This window comes from Pyrus communis, chromosome 8, assembly GCF_041283825.1.
Source record: "Pyrus communis isolate YQ-2024b chromosome 8, ASM4128382v1, whole genome shotgun sequence".
Classification (NCBI taxonomy): Eukaryota; Viridiplantae; Streptophyta; class Magnoliopsida; order Rosales; family Rosaceae; genus Pyrus; species Pyrus communis.
This window is the reverse complement of record NC_142572.1, coordinates 2,122,112-2,138,871: the sequence shown is the minus strand read 5'-3', so window position 1 is coordinate 2,138,871 and position 16,760 is coordinate 2,122,112. Positions and strand designations below refer to the sequence as shown.

General features: G+C 38.4%; 1 protein-coding gene and 1 pseudogene across 1 annotated transcript; both read left to right on the top strand.

Moving 5' to 3' along the window:
* The first annotated feature begins 4,084 nt into the window (after positions 1 to 4,084).
* Positions 4,085 to 6,363, top strand: LOC137716738 (pentatricopeptide repeat-containing protein At3g13880 pseudogene; annotated as a pseudogene).
* A 1,245-nt stretch (positions 6,364 to 7,608) lies between these two features.
* LOC137717198 (agamous-like MADS-box protein AGL80) lies at positions 7,609 to 8,487 on the top strand. Its single transcript, XM_068456495.2, has one exon. The coding sequence runs from the start codon at positions 7,609 to 7,611 to the stop codon at positions 8,218 to 8,220; it is 612 nt and encodes a 203-aa protein (XP_068312596.2). The 3' UTR covers positions 8,221 to 8,487.
* The last annotated feature ends 8,273 nt before the right edge of the window (positions 8,488 to 16,760 follow it).

Genomic DNA, 16,760 nt, shown 5'->3' with positions numbered 1-16,760 from the left:
ACCATGCTTTGTTGCTGAAAGAAAAGAAGTAAGTGCTGCTGAAACTCTATCACAAATGAACAAGTATCCGGATATATAATTTCTAATTTCAAATATTAAGACGTGTTCATTAATGATTGGTTTTTCAACAATACTTGTAGCTTTTCTTTCAGCAACGAAACATGATTCTTTCAGCAGCGAGTTGTAGACGCTCCTCGTTGCTCCATTCAATTTGCAAACCCATCTCACCAACCACACAAATATATAACCTAAAAGAAATGACAATTAGTTAATACATGCTTCTCAAAGCAAGAATTAGAAGCCAAGCTAACATTTGAAAACGGATTTGGATCCCATCCCGATCCTCTTTGCGAGGATCCTAGGGATCTTCACATCTTATCCGTTCATCATGCGGACATAAATCATATTAAATATTTTTTTTTTTAAATTAAACACAAATAGTACTTAACGAAAGCTGGTCGCACGATATATGATGAACGGATGAGATATGAGAATTGTTAAGATCCTCACAAAAAGATCCGGAGAGGATCCTCATCATTAATAATCCACCAACCCTAGCCATCACCAATACAACTCTACCACGCAAGAGAGACCAATACCAGATGAGCTAGTCGACCATATCAACAAACTCACAACAAAATCTATCTAATGAAGAAAAATCTATCAAATCAAGAAAATGCCTTGTACTTTCGTATATATGTTGGTCCTCCAAGAAACAAATAATATAGAGAAAAATTAAACCCCGAAGTTATTCTCTGAGCTTGGCAGCGGGTTACAATCCGTCTTTTTCCCCGAAACCTAACCGCCAACTGAAAATTCTGTTGGCCACACAAATCTGCAACTTTTATTCAAAAGTTGTTGTACCATCTTCACCAATCTCGAAACAAGAAATCAATACCAACCCAAGAAACCCTAAAACAAACCTACCCTACACAATCACAGATTCGTCGCGATGGCCGGAAAAAAGGCAGGAGGAGGCATTCCTATCTATGTCAGACTGGGTCTGAGTCGTCCAACATTAATGCCATGCCATTTGCGTTCAAACTGAACGAGCTGCGGGCTTGAACAAGCTTGGATATTTGAATGGAAAAACTCCAAAAGTTGATGAAGGAGATCCTGGTTACTCCAAATGAGTCACCGAGGATTGCGATCATACGGTGATGGCTGTTGAATGTTGAGAGTTGTCTCACATCGGTGAGGGACAAGGTTTGCTATGTGTTTATATGATCTTAGGTTACTTCCCATATTGCCAATTGGTTTTATGGTGGAACCTCAATTTCATCATAGTATCAGAGCAGGTTGTCCTCGTGTGAAGCCAAACGGTCACACGCACTCCACATCACCGAGTTGTTGTCCACGTGTAGGCTTGAAAATTTGCCACACGAGCGGGGCCGTGTTAAGAGTTGTCCCACATCGGTGAGGGACAAGGTTTGCTATATGCTTATATGATCTTGGGCTACTCCCCATATTGTCAATTGATTTTATGATGAAACCCCAATTTTATCCCAAGTATTACGAGTTGCGCTGTGAATAGTATTTATTACATGATTGTTCATTTTTGAGTCAACATGTAATATGACAATAGTACACCTTTTTTTTATGTAAATTGGCTATCTGATGATAAGAATTGTTTGGCCTCTCTATTTTCTCTGTATTCTCTTTGATTCTATATTTTAGGTCTAACATGTTTTACTTTCTTGAAGTGTGACGATTTTCCTGAAGAGTTGGATAAATGTGGATAAATTTGATGATAAGAGAAAATTGATAATTAATATACTAACCACAAGGTAAAATTGGTCAAAATTAAAATTTAGAGAGAAAAATCAATAGTTGAGTACAAGTTCAACTGGAAATATGAGAAATAGCCTTACAAATTTGTAAGGCCATCTTCAGTTTTTTCTCTTCAAAATATCTTTTTATTTAATGTATAGCCTCAAGTATATTTTTGAGAAGACGATGATTTTTCTTCTTTCAATGATTATTCTTCAATCTCCAAGTTGATCGTTTTTTTTTTTTAACAACAAACAAAGGTAGAATCAATTTTATTATAAAGCGTGTAGGTTCCGTATTACATTAATATGATAACTTTTAATTTTCTTAAAAACTGTAACAACACCCCGATCGAGATCAGGGCATGCTGGCCGTCACGTGGGAGTGACGTAACCATGTGCACAATGCGGAAGCAAATAAAACAGTAATATAAATAGTACGGATAAATAAAACTAGCTTACATAAAGTAATAAAAACAAGTGCCAGCGTAAGTGTGACGCTGAGTTCAGAGCAATAAGCCTAAAGCAGTCCAAAAGAAAACAACTCAACAACAGTACACCCGCAGGTGGCCCTACGCTGGTGATCGTCTGTCAGAGATGCCGGAAAGTCCTCTGGGAGACCACCAAACCTGCTAGTCAACTAGAACCTGGAGGGGCGCAAAACAAAAGCGTGAGTGGGCAAAAACAAAGCTTTTCGAAAACCATTTAACAAATAAGTTCTAACCCCTCGCCGTAAAACCTGTATACTTCCCAGAAAATAGATATACATATATATATATATATACCAATCATGCTCAAGAATATGCCATGCCAAAACCTCAGAATGAAATGCAAGTGCTTAGGTAATATCGTATCAATATCATCTAATCTGTCAGCCGAAGTCACCTAACGTGACCTGTACGGCTGAATCTAGAGCTCAGATCTCTGTCTCACTAACTAGACCTGCACACGAGTCGGAACCATCTAAAGTGGTATGTACGACAGGCCTGGGTGTAATATATATATATATATATATATATATATATATATACACGCTCTAGTACTACGATCACGTGAAGGCTGGGCGAATAATCGCGGGTCACCTACGAGTCGGAACCACCTAAAGTGGTCTATACGACAGGACTGTGCACCTAACTTGGATCCAAGCTGAGCGTGTGGTGCGGGAGGTGAACATCACGTGAAGGACTGTGCCCTACTCTGGGTGGGAACACTAACACCGGGGGTGCAGGTTATGAGCTCTCTAAGCATCTCAAATCACTACTGAACATAAACATGAATTATACTTACCTGGCACTTACCTGTGCGTCCACAGCACCAATACACATGTGTATAGATATATGACTAATAATGCATAACGAACGGCAACCAAAACACAGCATAATAATAATGTAAAAACATTTTTAATTCATTTTCTGGGAAACGTATAAGTATATAGGTATATACGGAAAACCAAAAGCCCACTCACTGGTATGTGGAAGGGTCGTAACCCCCCTGCCTCGTGTGACCACGCTCGTCCTCGGGATAGGTATCACCTATATGCGAAACAACTACAAAAACGTTAATTTTAAAGCACATAACCAACCTTTAGAAATAACTTCTCATACAATGCTCAAATGGGGTGTATGAATACACCAACGTGATCTACTCAACCTCAGGAACATCCCCATATTTTTAAAATAATTTTTCACCGTCGCACGCGCCCCTACGCGCCGGCCACGCGCAGGCACGTGCCTGGCACGCTGACGGCATCAGTTGACGCCGTCAGGAATATTCCGTTATTCCTAACAGATTCTGCCAACGGCGTCAGGAATATTCCGTCAGATTTGACAGAATATTCCGTCGTCTTCTCCGGCGCCGGAAAATCGGGAAAAATTCAAACCTTTGTAACTTCTTCGTTTTTCACTCAAATTTCACAAAATTGGTACCAAAATGAAGCTTACAACAAGAGGAACACAATCATACCACTTTCAAGTACTAAAATCCACAAAATCTCACCTGAAAAATCACCCCAACTCCGGCCAACCTCGAAACTCGTGATCCCGACGTCCAAAACCTTCAAACGAACCACCCCGAGCCTCCTAGGGACCTCACCAAGCTTCCTACAAGCTTGAAATTCCCAAAAACGTGAGAAATTACGTGTGCATGAACAGTACCAAAATCGGGCATCGTGAGTTCGACGTGAAAACGAAGGTATTCTTACCTGAAATGGGTATGGTTGGACTCCTACGAGCCTCACGAGTCTGAATATGTGCTTGGTTTCTTCGATCTGTGGAGGTTTGATGAGTGTGTGGGTGTGTACATACGTTTCAAGGAAAATGGGAAAGGAATGGGAACTCGGGACAGGTGCAGGGAAAGGGAGAAAAGGGTGTGGAGTGTGGGAGTGTGTGTGTGGCTCAAAACATGCCAACAAAACCCAAAACATAACACAACACGTAAAGAAATCGAACTAGGGGCAAAATCGTCTTTTCACACGTACGTTTTTAAAATTTCTAGGACGGGCTGTCACAATGAGGTCCAACATATAATGAAATAATAATTTAACACATATTTTGACTTGAATTTTCTTTTTTGTTTTCTTTTTTTTTTTTTTTTTTTGACATCAGTGCTCAAATACAATCTTTGGGTCCAATATATAATAAAATAATAACTTAACACTTATTTTGGAATGAAATTTTTTTTACATTAGCCTTCAAATAAAATTTTATATTTTATATTTGACATTTTTGTTGGATATACTCTTAACTCACTTAAAAGCTCGCTTGATAAGCCATCTCCAACCACGGAGGGCTAAACCCTCCAAAAGTTAACATTTTAAAGACTATTGTAGGTTAAAATTTTCAATTCCGAAACCATGACTATATTTTATTTTCCTTCATATTTTATTACTTTTTGAGGCTACTTAGCCTGATTATTTTAACTTGATTCCCTTTAACCTTTGATTTGAGACTGATTTTGTAAATTTTAGGCCAAAATGTGACCAATATGTTGCCTGAACCCGCACCGTTTCCACAGCAGTGCTCTCAAGTCTCAACTTTGCCATCCCAAAAGTTCTCTAGACGATGTTGCCTATACGAAACTTCGCCATCCCAATAGTTCTCTAGACAATGTTGCCTATACGAAACTTTGCCATCCCAATAGTTCTCTAGACAATGTTGCCTATACGAAACTTGACCAACACGCTACCAAAACCGGGTCTTCACTCCACGGCAAGCTTGCTCACGCCCACATTCGCTACCAAAACCGGGTCTTCACTCCACGGCAAGCTTGCTCACGCCCACATTATCAAATCTTCCTTTTAACCCCTGTATGTTTTTGCTCAACGATCTTCTCCACTTCTACTCCAAGCTTAGAGAATGGGACAGTGCACGCCACTTGTTCGATAAAATGTCTAAGCGGAATCTCATTTCGTACAATTCCTTGATTTCTGGTTACCACGGGCGGGTTTGTTTGATAAGGCATTGGGTGTTTTTAAGGAAGCAAGAATGGCTGGTTGGAAAGTTGATAAGCTTACGGTGCTTTGAGTGTATGTGGTCAAACCGGTGATTTTGAGTTGGGTAAGCTGGTTCATGGATTGATAGTCGTCAACGGGTTGGACTCAGAAGTTTTTCTGACCAATTCTCTTATTGATATGTACTCCATGTGCGGCCAGGTTGATCATGCCAGGAATTTGTTTCAGAGTTCGGATAACTTGGACCATGTCTCATGGAATTCCTTGACTGCTTGCTATGCTTGAATTGGTGCTAATGAGGAAACGTTGACAACTCTGGGAAGTGCCCTTAAGACGTATGCAAAACATTTGACAATTCAGGCCTATGTAGGAAAATACTTCATGGCTACACAGTCAAACTAGGGTTGGACTTGGATGTTCTTGTCAGCACGGCAGTGCTTGATATGCAAAGACTGCTGGTTTAGGTGATGTGATACAAATATACAAATTCATGCCTTCCGTAATGTTGTTTTGTAAAATGCCATGATTGCGGGGTTCCTTCAAATAGAGACTTTTTCTTATGGACATGCAAACAAAGTGTTCAATCTTCTATCTGAGATGCAAAGGATAGGAATCAAGCCATATACATTACCTCCTCAGTCATATTGAGAGCTTGTAAATTGGTTGAAGCTCGAGTACAGGGAACAAGTTCACACTCAAGCCTGCAAGCCCGACTTGCAAGGAGAAGAATTCATTGAAGTGGACTTATTGATTTCTACTCTACGTTGGGTTTATCCGATCCTGCGTTGAGATGCTTTAACTTAACTCCTAGGCTAGATATTGTCTCATGGACATCCATGGTTGCAGGTTATATTCAAAATGGGGAGATTGAGAGTGCATTTGATTTATTTTATTGACTCTTGGAATCTGGAATGAAGCCTGATGAATTCATAGTATTAAGCATGATGGGGGCGCGTAATGATTTGGCCGCAGCAAGATCTGGAGAGCAGATCCAAGGATATTCTGTAAAAGCTGGAGTTGGGAATTTACTATTGTTGAAAATTCACATAATGCATGTATGCAAAATCTGGAGATATTGATTCTGCTAATTTGACCTTTACAGAGATAGAAAATGCGAAATCTAGACATATTTCCTTAAATGTTTAGACAATTAAAAATTTTAGCTTTTCTTCATCTGTTATCTGTTGTATTCTTTCATCCTGTTTACTCCTCCAGCACTTTCCTTTATGATTGAAAATGCTAGGTAGGGAAGAAATTGGACTGCTTGGTAGAGAAGCATCTGACCTGGGAGCCGTATCATATATGCCAGGTAACTTCTACTAAATGTATTAGTTTTTGTTCTTCCTCGTTTAGATAACATAACTTTACTCAAAAGTCCTAAATCGGAGAATGGTGTTTTCCTTAAGATGCCAAATCAGTTGCAACTCCTTCTATGAGAGTATGATTGTTAAAAAGAGGGTCCATACTGTTTATACAAGAATTGGACATATTCATGGTTGTGGTTCCTTAAAAGGTTAGAGGACTAACATTCAAGCGGTTAACTTCATTTGTTAAAAGCCCCTAATCTTGTTACCTTCAACAGTTGGCTAATGATGGAGACGCTTGTTGGAGATTGATCTTGAAGCCAAGCAATTGATCTTAGATACTTAATATCTATATTTCAGGTAACTTTTATTGGCTAAGTTAGTTTGTATTCACATTCTCTATTTACTTTGGACTTTGAACTGAACTCTTTGATGGTATAAATTCACCATATCTTCACTTAACCAATTCACCATGTCATCTAGTCCCTCAATGAAGTAAGTTTTATTGGTTGTTAGGTAACAAGCCAAACAAAAGGAACTTCAATGCCCTTTTTATGTTGAAGCTTCAATGTTTTTTCTGGTCAACGGTTCAATGTCTTTTTTAGCCAGCAATCTTATTTTGATTTATTTGATATGATTTTATAATTTTAGCGGATTTTTAGGATGCAAAACCAGCATGTAAGACTTGTAAGAGTTCTGCTTAAAAATGAAAACAGAACTCCTCAAAACATTGTCAAAGTTTTTGCAGCGGATAACAACATTATAAACAATTCCAGATTCGACATGAAGGTATCATGTATTCTAAAAATGCACTAGGTCATGCAAATAATTTTAGTCGTATGCTGAATATCATTTTAGAAGGTTGTTTATTCTTAAATGAAATACATACGTCATTGTCCAACTGAATTCAGTTGACAAACTAAATGCTGAAAATCTTGTTTAGAAATCCTATTCAATTATATACCATACTTACTCTTTCCCTGACCAATTATACCTATATCCGTGAAGATGCTACAAATTAAGAGCAAGAATAAATGGGGTTGACTCCTTGCAGCCCCCGAAGTTCTTCCCTTTATAACCATCTCCAATGCAACTTCCAGAAGGTACCTGTTGCTTCTTTGTATTCTCAACCATGGCTAAAAATAGGACTAAGCGTGAATTGATTTCTCATGAACCAAGCAGGAGAGCAACCTTCAAAAATAGGAAGGCAAGTTTCTTCAGAAAGCTGAATGAGATCACAACTTTATGTGGTGTTATTGCATGCGCTGTTATTTACAATCCTTCTGATACCAAGACGGACGTGTGGCCTTCTCCACAAGAAGCATTTTATGTACTCGAAAAATTCAGGAATTTATCTGAAGAAAGGCGAGGCAAGTTCATGGTGGATCAAGAATCCTTTCTCAAGAACAATATATCTAAGCTGAACAGACAATTGGAAAGAGCGAGATTTAAGAATCAAGAACTTGATGAGAAGCTACTTTTGATTGAATACCTAGAAGGTAAGAATTTTCTTGATCCTGGTCGCCTTGAAAGTTTGAACGGACTTGATCAACAATTGGATAAAAGAATTGATTTCATTACTAATAGGATTGAGTTCTTAGAGGGTCTGAGGCGCAACCAAGTCGATGCTGAACTCGATTCTGATGGGATGGTGGTCCGTGGTATTAAAGGGGGAGTCGTTGGCGACAACCAAGGTTAATTTATTGTCTGTTGGGGGAAGTAGTAGTGCAAGCCATTCAAAATAAATTGTGAGCAGAGTGTAGGTGTTGAATGTTGATGAAACAGGTATCTTATTTACCTACAATTGCCTGAATGTACTTTTATTTTTGTTTACCTGAATAAACGCAGTTTTTGTCTATCGATTACGGTCGCAGCAGAGGTGTTTTGATTAAGATAATTATCACTTTCATATGTAATTCAGACAGTAGTATGACTCCTTTCTGCTCTATGTATGGATTTTATTTTCTACCCTTCTGTTTTCTTTCTTTGAAAAAAGGGACTGATTGATTGATGGCTTCGTCATGGCAGTCCGCCCTTTTGGGGGTAGGAAAGATTCACAAAGACATTTCAGCATCCCTTGACCACCATCGTCTAATTCATCAGGAATTGAACCCAAGACATGCCTTGTAGAATATGAGTCTGAAATTTGTCCACAAATCACTAAGCCATCCCTTGATGGTTATTTTCTACCCTTCTGTTGCGTCCATGAAACAATTTCATGATCATGGATTATGCTTAATTATATACTACCGATGGAAAATATAATAGCTTTTAAAGAACCACGAGCTTTTAACAACCATAATCTCAATACAAGGAAGGAGTTGTAACTGATTTGACTTCTTAAAGAAACCACCATTCTCTGCTTTAGGACTTTTTGAGTAAACTTGTGTTTTCTGAACGAGGAAGAACAAAAGGGAGAACTAATGAGAAACCCAATTTTTGGCCCATTTTACTCGTTAGGACAAGGAGTTTTAAAAATTCTCAAAATGGGCCTGTAGAACTTCAACGAGTACCATGTGTCGTCCATGAAGTGGTCCATAAATAAATAAATTAATTAATGAAAATGACTTGAAAATTTTGTGTTTTAACGAAAATGACAAAAATGTGTTGTAAGTGAATAGTACCAAGTTTGCTTTTTTAGAATAAAATTTTGATTTTTCGTTAAAATTTCCAAAATAAAAAGATATATTGATACAAGTGTCAAAAAATTCCAACTCGACATTCAAAAACAGTAGACACTTTAAAATAGTGACAACTACAAAAAGAAGAAGAGATTCACTGTACGTAATTAATTATACTCATCTGTGATCGAAGTTGCCTCGTGCGTGTATATATGAATGCTCTACTTCATTCACACACACAGAAAAACACAACACGCTTCAACATAGAGAGCAACCGACCTCCGATGCATTTAGCCGACTTGTTGTGCCTTTCAGGGTCCATATGTTGCGGGTGATGAGACTCGTATTGTTCTTAGAGGGTGTTGGAGCGAGATTTCCTATGAGAAGAAATACCTCCATAGATATGTTAATCGCAATTCTCACGTTCATCAAATCTTTCTTTGAGGTGTTCTAAAATAATCTTCCTCTTCCGTGGCTTGCCTAGGCGGGGTACCTGCGAAAAATACTCTGACGCTCAAGTCAGTTGATTGATTTCTCTTCTGGATTCTCTCAGGTTATCCTCACGTACCTTGTTCTTTGGCTCATTTCCCTATTTATAGGATTGCATGCTTGAGGATCAAGCACCACGACCAGTCCTCCTTCCCCACTTCCTTAGTGGTCATCCGTCATATGACTGCATGCTTTGGGAACAAGTGCCACAACCTGTCGCCCTCTCCCACTTCTCCTCCGTAGTGGGGTAGTTTTCTAGGTTCCCTTGTATCCGTATATTTCTTGTGGGCTTTTTACCTTTCACAACACTTTCTCCTTGGATGATTGGTATTGCCCGTGAGTCGAAACCGGATTTTATCCTCCCATAGTGCCCCCTTTTTTCCTTTTTTACTTATGTGAAATAGGGGAAAACTGAGTTTTTCAATCTCATGGGGCCTTGAAACTACACTATTTAAACCAAGCTAAACTTGAAACACTTTTTACTAAGGCCAAATTTGTGGAAATTGCTTTTTCTAAGAATAAACTTACTAAAGGTAAATTTACTGAAGTCCTCGCTTCGTTGCGAGGGCTGACATCTTCCCAGAAGGATTTTCGAACGAGGATTGACAAGTGGATTTAGAGACGAGGTGATTTACGAACAAGGAATGAGTGCATTTAGGGATGAGGTGATTTACGAACGAAGATTTACGAACAACGACTGACACATTACGAAAGTGAACTGACATCTTACGAACGTTGACTGACTGACAAAATGTGACTGAGTAGGTTGTCTGACAAGCTATACATATATGTACCTATTACCTATTACATAAACCACCATCTCATCTTGTTGAACTGACAAAAGCAGCAACTGCAGTACAGAAGCCTAAAAGCGCGTCCCTCTCGCCGAACACGCCTAGTCTGCACACCCATCTGCTTTTATACAGACACACACGCATGCATATATATTGACACTGACATCGACACTAACTTGCTTTTCTATATATATATATAGACATACATGCATTCCGACCCTGACTTGATTCACAATATATAGATATATATATATATATATATACACACACTTCTGCAGACATCACATCCTTGCCAGACTTGCACACCGGGCTATCTATCTAACTATCTATACACACACACACACATATATAAGATTTGGATCCTCTACTGAGCTCAGCATCCTAAGCCTACTGAGCAAATCATATGAACCATTGAATTTTGATCCAACGGCTACAAATAGAAGGTTCTTTAAAAATTATAATAATTGTAGCTGTTGGATTTTGATCCAACGACCCATATTATTTGCTCAGTAAGATCAGGATGCTAAGCTCAGGAGAAGATCCAAATCCATATATGTATATATATGTATGTATGTATGTATGTATGTGTCTGGGTACCTAGGCATATATAGGCACACCTACGCGTAACATCTACGTGCATATCTCTGTGTACCGACATGCGGATATGTACGTACTTTTCATATCTTCGTATATATCTCTATGCTCACATGCACATATATAAATATATATATATATATATATATATGTCATTACCTTAGGCTTCTCCATCCCTTTTTTCTTCACTTCCTCTGCTCAATTCCTCCACCAAGCATGTGGTTTCTTAAGTGGCCTCTTGGCTTACAGGTAACTCTTTATTTCAAACCCCACTTGCAGGAATGCTCCACATATTCCTTTTTTATCTTCTCGAATCAGTTTTGGCTGACAAGTCTTCCACCCTGTTTCTCATGTCGAGACGTACACCTTGGTCTAAATATGGTGGCACTCCACCATGCTTTGAAATCGTCAAGGCTCGTGACCAAGGTCATGTCCTAGATAACGTGCACCTCAGCCCACTTTCTGCCGGAGCCGACATGCATTTGGGCTCCGGTATCCCAGCTGGGTTTACCATTTTGTCTCCAGACGACCTAGGGGCCATTAGTTTCCCGCTCCACCCCATGATTCATCTCATCTTATTCTTCACAAGCACCCACCCTATGCAACTGAACCCAAACTCTTACTTGATTATGTCAACCTTCTAACATTGGGTCTGAAGCTAGGTGTATCCTTAGGTTTTAGAGATTTCCTCTATCTCTTCGACATGACTACCATTAAGGGTGAAACTAGCTTCTTTAATTTTAAACCTAGACATCGCAAGAAATTCTTGTCATTGGCCCCCTTAAGAGCTAGGGATTGGAAGAACCGCCCACTTCTAATTTCGGGGAACTTGAAGGCTCCCGAGTTGTCTCAACTACCTATGCCTTCTACTTTTGGTCCTAAACCTAGTATATAAATTTACCATTGTTATTAGTTTTTCCATAAATATGCAAACATTACTTACCATGAGCTTCTTTCGCAGCTTTATCGGATGGTCCTGAACAGATACTCTCCAAAGACCGAAAATGTTGGCTAAAGAGGTTTGTGACGAGGAAGATATGGAACTCTAAAGAAGTTGCTAACACCCTTACTCAAACCACCTCTCTTCGCAATTCCATCATTTACTCCCGTATTGTTTGGTCGACTGGTCGTTGCCCCCAGACCCTCTGCTTAAATCTATCTTCGCTCTCGACCTTGATATTCAGTTCAACGCAGAGTCTCCCGTACTTATGACCGACTCCCGAACGAAGAGCTCAGAGGAAGAGGACGAAAGAGAATAAGGAGAGGAGCCAGGGCAATCGGACACGGATTCCGACTCGAATTATTCTCCTACGATGGCTTCTCCACCTTCTGACATTCCACCGCCCCGCTGCGTCGCATCACCTCCTCATGATCTTCATGTGCCTAGAATTGCAGGTAGGTCGGATAAACGTCCTCTGGTGGATAGGCCCAAAAAGCCCAGGCGTGGCTTCGTGGAGGGTTGGTTATTCACCCGTTGCACCCAATCCAACCATGTATGGAGCAGCTGTGATTAGTGCTTATTTTCAAATGCACGTTGGAAGTGTATTCCTCAATTTTAGGATGTAGCTTTACACGTATTTAAACTCTATTTGATTTGTATTACCAACCTATTACTTCTCTTTTATCCTAACTAGTTAAGTCCACATGGAATTGTTACAGGCCGTGCTCGTCGTACTCCACGACAACCACCTTGTGCCCATTTTTCACAATGATTTCCTGATCCCTAGCATGCTGCTGCTATTGATCATCTTGCCTCTGCTTCTGCTGTTGAGTCTGACCATTTAGTGGGCTTGCAGATGGAGGCCACACGCCAGCGTTGAACAGTGAACTCACAACAAGGAACAGAGCCACAAAGTTCATCATTTTCCGGGTTATTTGATCTTTTGGTATAAATACGAATAATTCGATGATTTCTTGCTTTGAAGATCACAAACAATTTCGAGAGGGTTTTCTTTGTTTGCTCAGTGTTTCGAAACAACGGTGGGGGTGGAGAGATTTTGCAATGTGACCGTCATAAGGGAGGGGATGATATACCATGTGTCATTAGATAAAGAGTAGGATATGTGTGTCAAAAAGTTAATAACTTAAAAAATAAAAAATTTCACTACTTACATAAAAACACATGATATACTATAACAATTAAAAATTTGTTTTGGGGGTGAAGGATGGGGGGGTGTGTACGAAATTGGTACCCGTTGTTGATCTGCGACGTGGTGCTTGGCGGCTTGACATGCGTTGCGGCTGAGTGAGTGACATGTGTTCACCTGCATGGCCACAGCGGATGCTGTGTGTCAATGGGACAATGCTTCAGCTATTGGCATGGCTTTACTTCTTTCCCTGTGTTCCTATCTTGTGTTTATAATGGGTGCCTATTTTCTTAGACGAGACAGTTTATTCAAGGGCCGTGCTACACTAAATTTGTGCAGCAAATAGTTTCGCACAATGACTATATAAATTTATAATATAATTTACCACAGTTTTCATATTAAATTTGTATAATCTCTTTAATAGAAGTAAAGCCTACTAATACATGTGGGCCTTATCTTTATTACCGGAACGATACAAATGTAGTATGAAAAATTAGTAAGAGTATCGTTTTTGCTAATCAAATTTCAACTAAAATTAGATACAAAGAGTAATGATACACTTACCATATATATACACCATCTCTCTAATGAACAGGACCCACCAACACATGTGGGTCTAATTTTAATCACATAAATTAATGCAATTATTCGAATTTTTAGATATTCAAAGTTTGCACCGAGAAGAGGAATAATGTTTTCAAAGAATGATCACATAGTATAGACGGGTATACTGATGCAGATTGAACAGGTAATGTTACAGACATACAATTTACTTATGGCTATTTCACATTTTTATTTTTAGAGGATATTTGGTTCTATAACAAAGTAAGATGTAGAAAGTGATTGTTGTACTAGTAAGAAGCTTAACATGGAAGAATGACAAATAGACTGAATTTTCTGGTTAAGGAGATTGGAAACGCTTGTATATGTGTTCGCGCGAAAAACTAATCCCAAGCATGGGATATAGAGCAGTCGCACCCTGCCTCCTCCTCTCAAACACAGTTTAACAGAAAAATAAAAAATAAGACCGCCCTCTCTTTGTATATAAAATCTTCTTACCTTTCTCGTCCGGAATTATGGTTCTATAAAAAATTATTTATATATAAATAATATCAGATACTCATATACCATCTTTAACTGAAAGGATTAAATATAACATCTAATAATTTATTAGTTTTAAGTTTATACTTATATTTATTAGTTAATTTTTTTTCCAAAAAAATTATTAGTTAATTAATTAAATTACTGTTGAATATTTTAAAATCTAAGGGCCCGTTTGTTTGACAGGATTAAGGAGGACTAGATTGGACTGGACTATAGTCCCTTGTTTGGTCTGCTGCAGGATTAGGTTTAATGACCTTAGGTGGGACTCGCTCGGATTATACACCTCCTTACGAGGTCTTAACGAGGATCCCCAATTTCAGACGGACTCGTAAGCCCAGAGAAAATCGTGAAAGAGTGACTTCCTGCTTCACTCCTACCCGCTTCGTCCTCCCATCTACCTCTTCCTCGCGTCCCACAACCCATTTCAAACCCAGATCCTGCCAAATCCGAAACAAAAAAGCAACAAAATTTCCCAAGGTTCCCTTTTCAGAACCAGATCCAACTCCCAAAATTCAAATCCAGATAACCCAGAACACCAAAAAAGAATTTGCAGTGGGATGAGCTTGAAAATTTCACCCAGAAAACCCAAACCAAATCCAACCCTCATCTTCTACCTTCGAGCCAATCACACATGCACCTTGCCTCCTTCAATCTCTTTCTTGCTATGTGTTTTGACTTTTAGATTTGCAACCGATTTTGTGAGAGGAAGTGAAAAGGCACGAGGCAGGAGGTGGAGAGGAATGAAGAAGCATAGAGGATTTGCTTTGGAAATATCGGTCTGTTCTTCAAAAAATAAAGGTTGTTCTTCTAAAATAAAAGTAAAGGCAGCACATGAAACATTAATTAGGTTTTTAGAAGTTAAATAACTACAAATAATACTTTAATATTTGTTGTTTTGTTGTTTTTGAACGCAAAAGTAAATAAATAATAATAAAAAATAATTAGTCTGTAGTTTAGTCCGATACTGCACCAAACGCTTCACTAAGCTAGTCCAGTTTAGTCTAGTCTAAGTCAGTCCAGCTTAGTCCCTAAAGCTAGTCCAGTCCGAGATAGTCCAGTGCAACAAATGCACCCTAATTGTGCTATTTGAATCAATTATTCTAAATAGCTAACCTCCAAAAAGTGGTAAGAGAGGATATATTTGGCCTCCGAATGTCCATTTGACCAAATAATATCTTTATGAACTCTATAAATTATAATTTCTGAAACAAATCAAGCTATTTTTTTAATTTTGAACCTTTGACCTTCTGGATGACCTTAACGTTATGCTTCATTTATTACAAAGCAAATATCTAATTAGGAAGCCACTGTCAAACCACCAGTTGTGACGTTTTCTTTTCTCCAACAACCTGATATGAGCACATGACCAAATTGAAATTGTATTGTATTTTACTGACACCAAAGTCTTATGCCAGTGAAAACACAGACTCCCTCGTACATATCACAATTGAAACATGCATCCTCCATAAAAATAAAATAAAATAATAAACATACGCATATATCTAATGCGTAATTCAAACATTTGGGCTCGATCAACTAGTTCTAAGTGTTATTTGTATTATCTCTTTAATAAAAATAAAATTTATTATAATCTGTAAATATTATATTTATTAAATAAAATATACAAATGATAATACAAATAAATGATAAAAATATCATTTTAGAGAAGTTGTGAAAATGCTCAGTCACCTTTTGTGTGGTTTAGTGGCATTAGGAATGAACAAAATACTCATAGATATGGGTAAACACGATTACTCATCCATTTAAAGCTAAAGCTTACGGTTATAAGTAATCGTTTAGACAAATAAACAGTTAGGATATAATCGTTTACTCGTGAAATTTAAATGGATATTTATAGATATTATCTACAGTTATAATAGATAAATATAACCGTAGTATTTTTTATCCATTTATTTTAATATATGTAAAATAAAAAAATAAAAAAAATATATATATATATATATATATATATCGTTCGTAAATGTAGGAACATTCGCTAACAGTCAGTTCTTGATATTTTTAACTGTTAATTCTCTAACAATATCTTTAATTAGTTCTTTAACAATAAATTTAGATTAAAAAACATCTTTAATTAGTTATCCAACAATCAGTTGTTAATATTTTTAACTGTTATCAATCAGTTCTTGACATAAACTCACAATTATATGGATCATATGATTGAAGAGCAGCTTGGTTATAGCAAAAAAATATGTCAAAAATACATGAATTTTCTTTCCAATATGCTTGCTTGTCACATCCCGACCCGGGGCGGATCACTTCCCGGGCCCGCTCCACCACCGTAGCACGATATTGTCCGCTTTGGGCTTACCATTCCCTCACGGTTTTGTTTTTGGGAACTCACGAGCAACTTCCCAGTGGGTCACCCATCATAGGATTGCTCTAGCCCCCTTCTCGCTTAACTTCGGAGTTCCTACGGAACTCGAAGCCAGTGAGCTCCCAAAAGGCCTCGTGCTAGGTAGGGATGTGAATATACATTTAAGGATCACTCCCCTGGGCGATGTGGGATGTCACAATCCACCCCCCTTAGGG

Excerpts from the sequence above, each read along its gene's own strand:
- LOC137717198 (XM_068456495.2), top strand. The coding sequence starts at position 7,609 with ATGCAACTTCCAGAAGGTACCTGTTGCTTCTTTGTATTCTCAACCATG.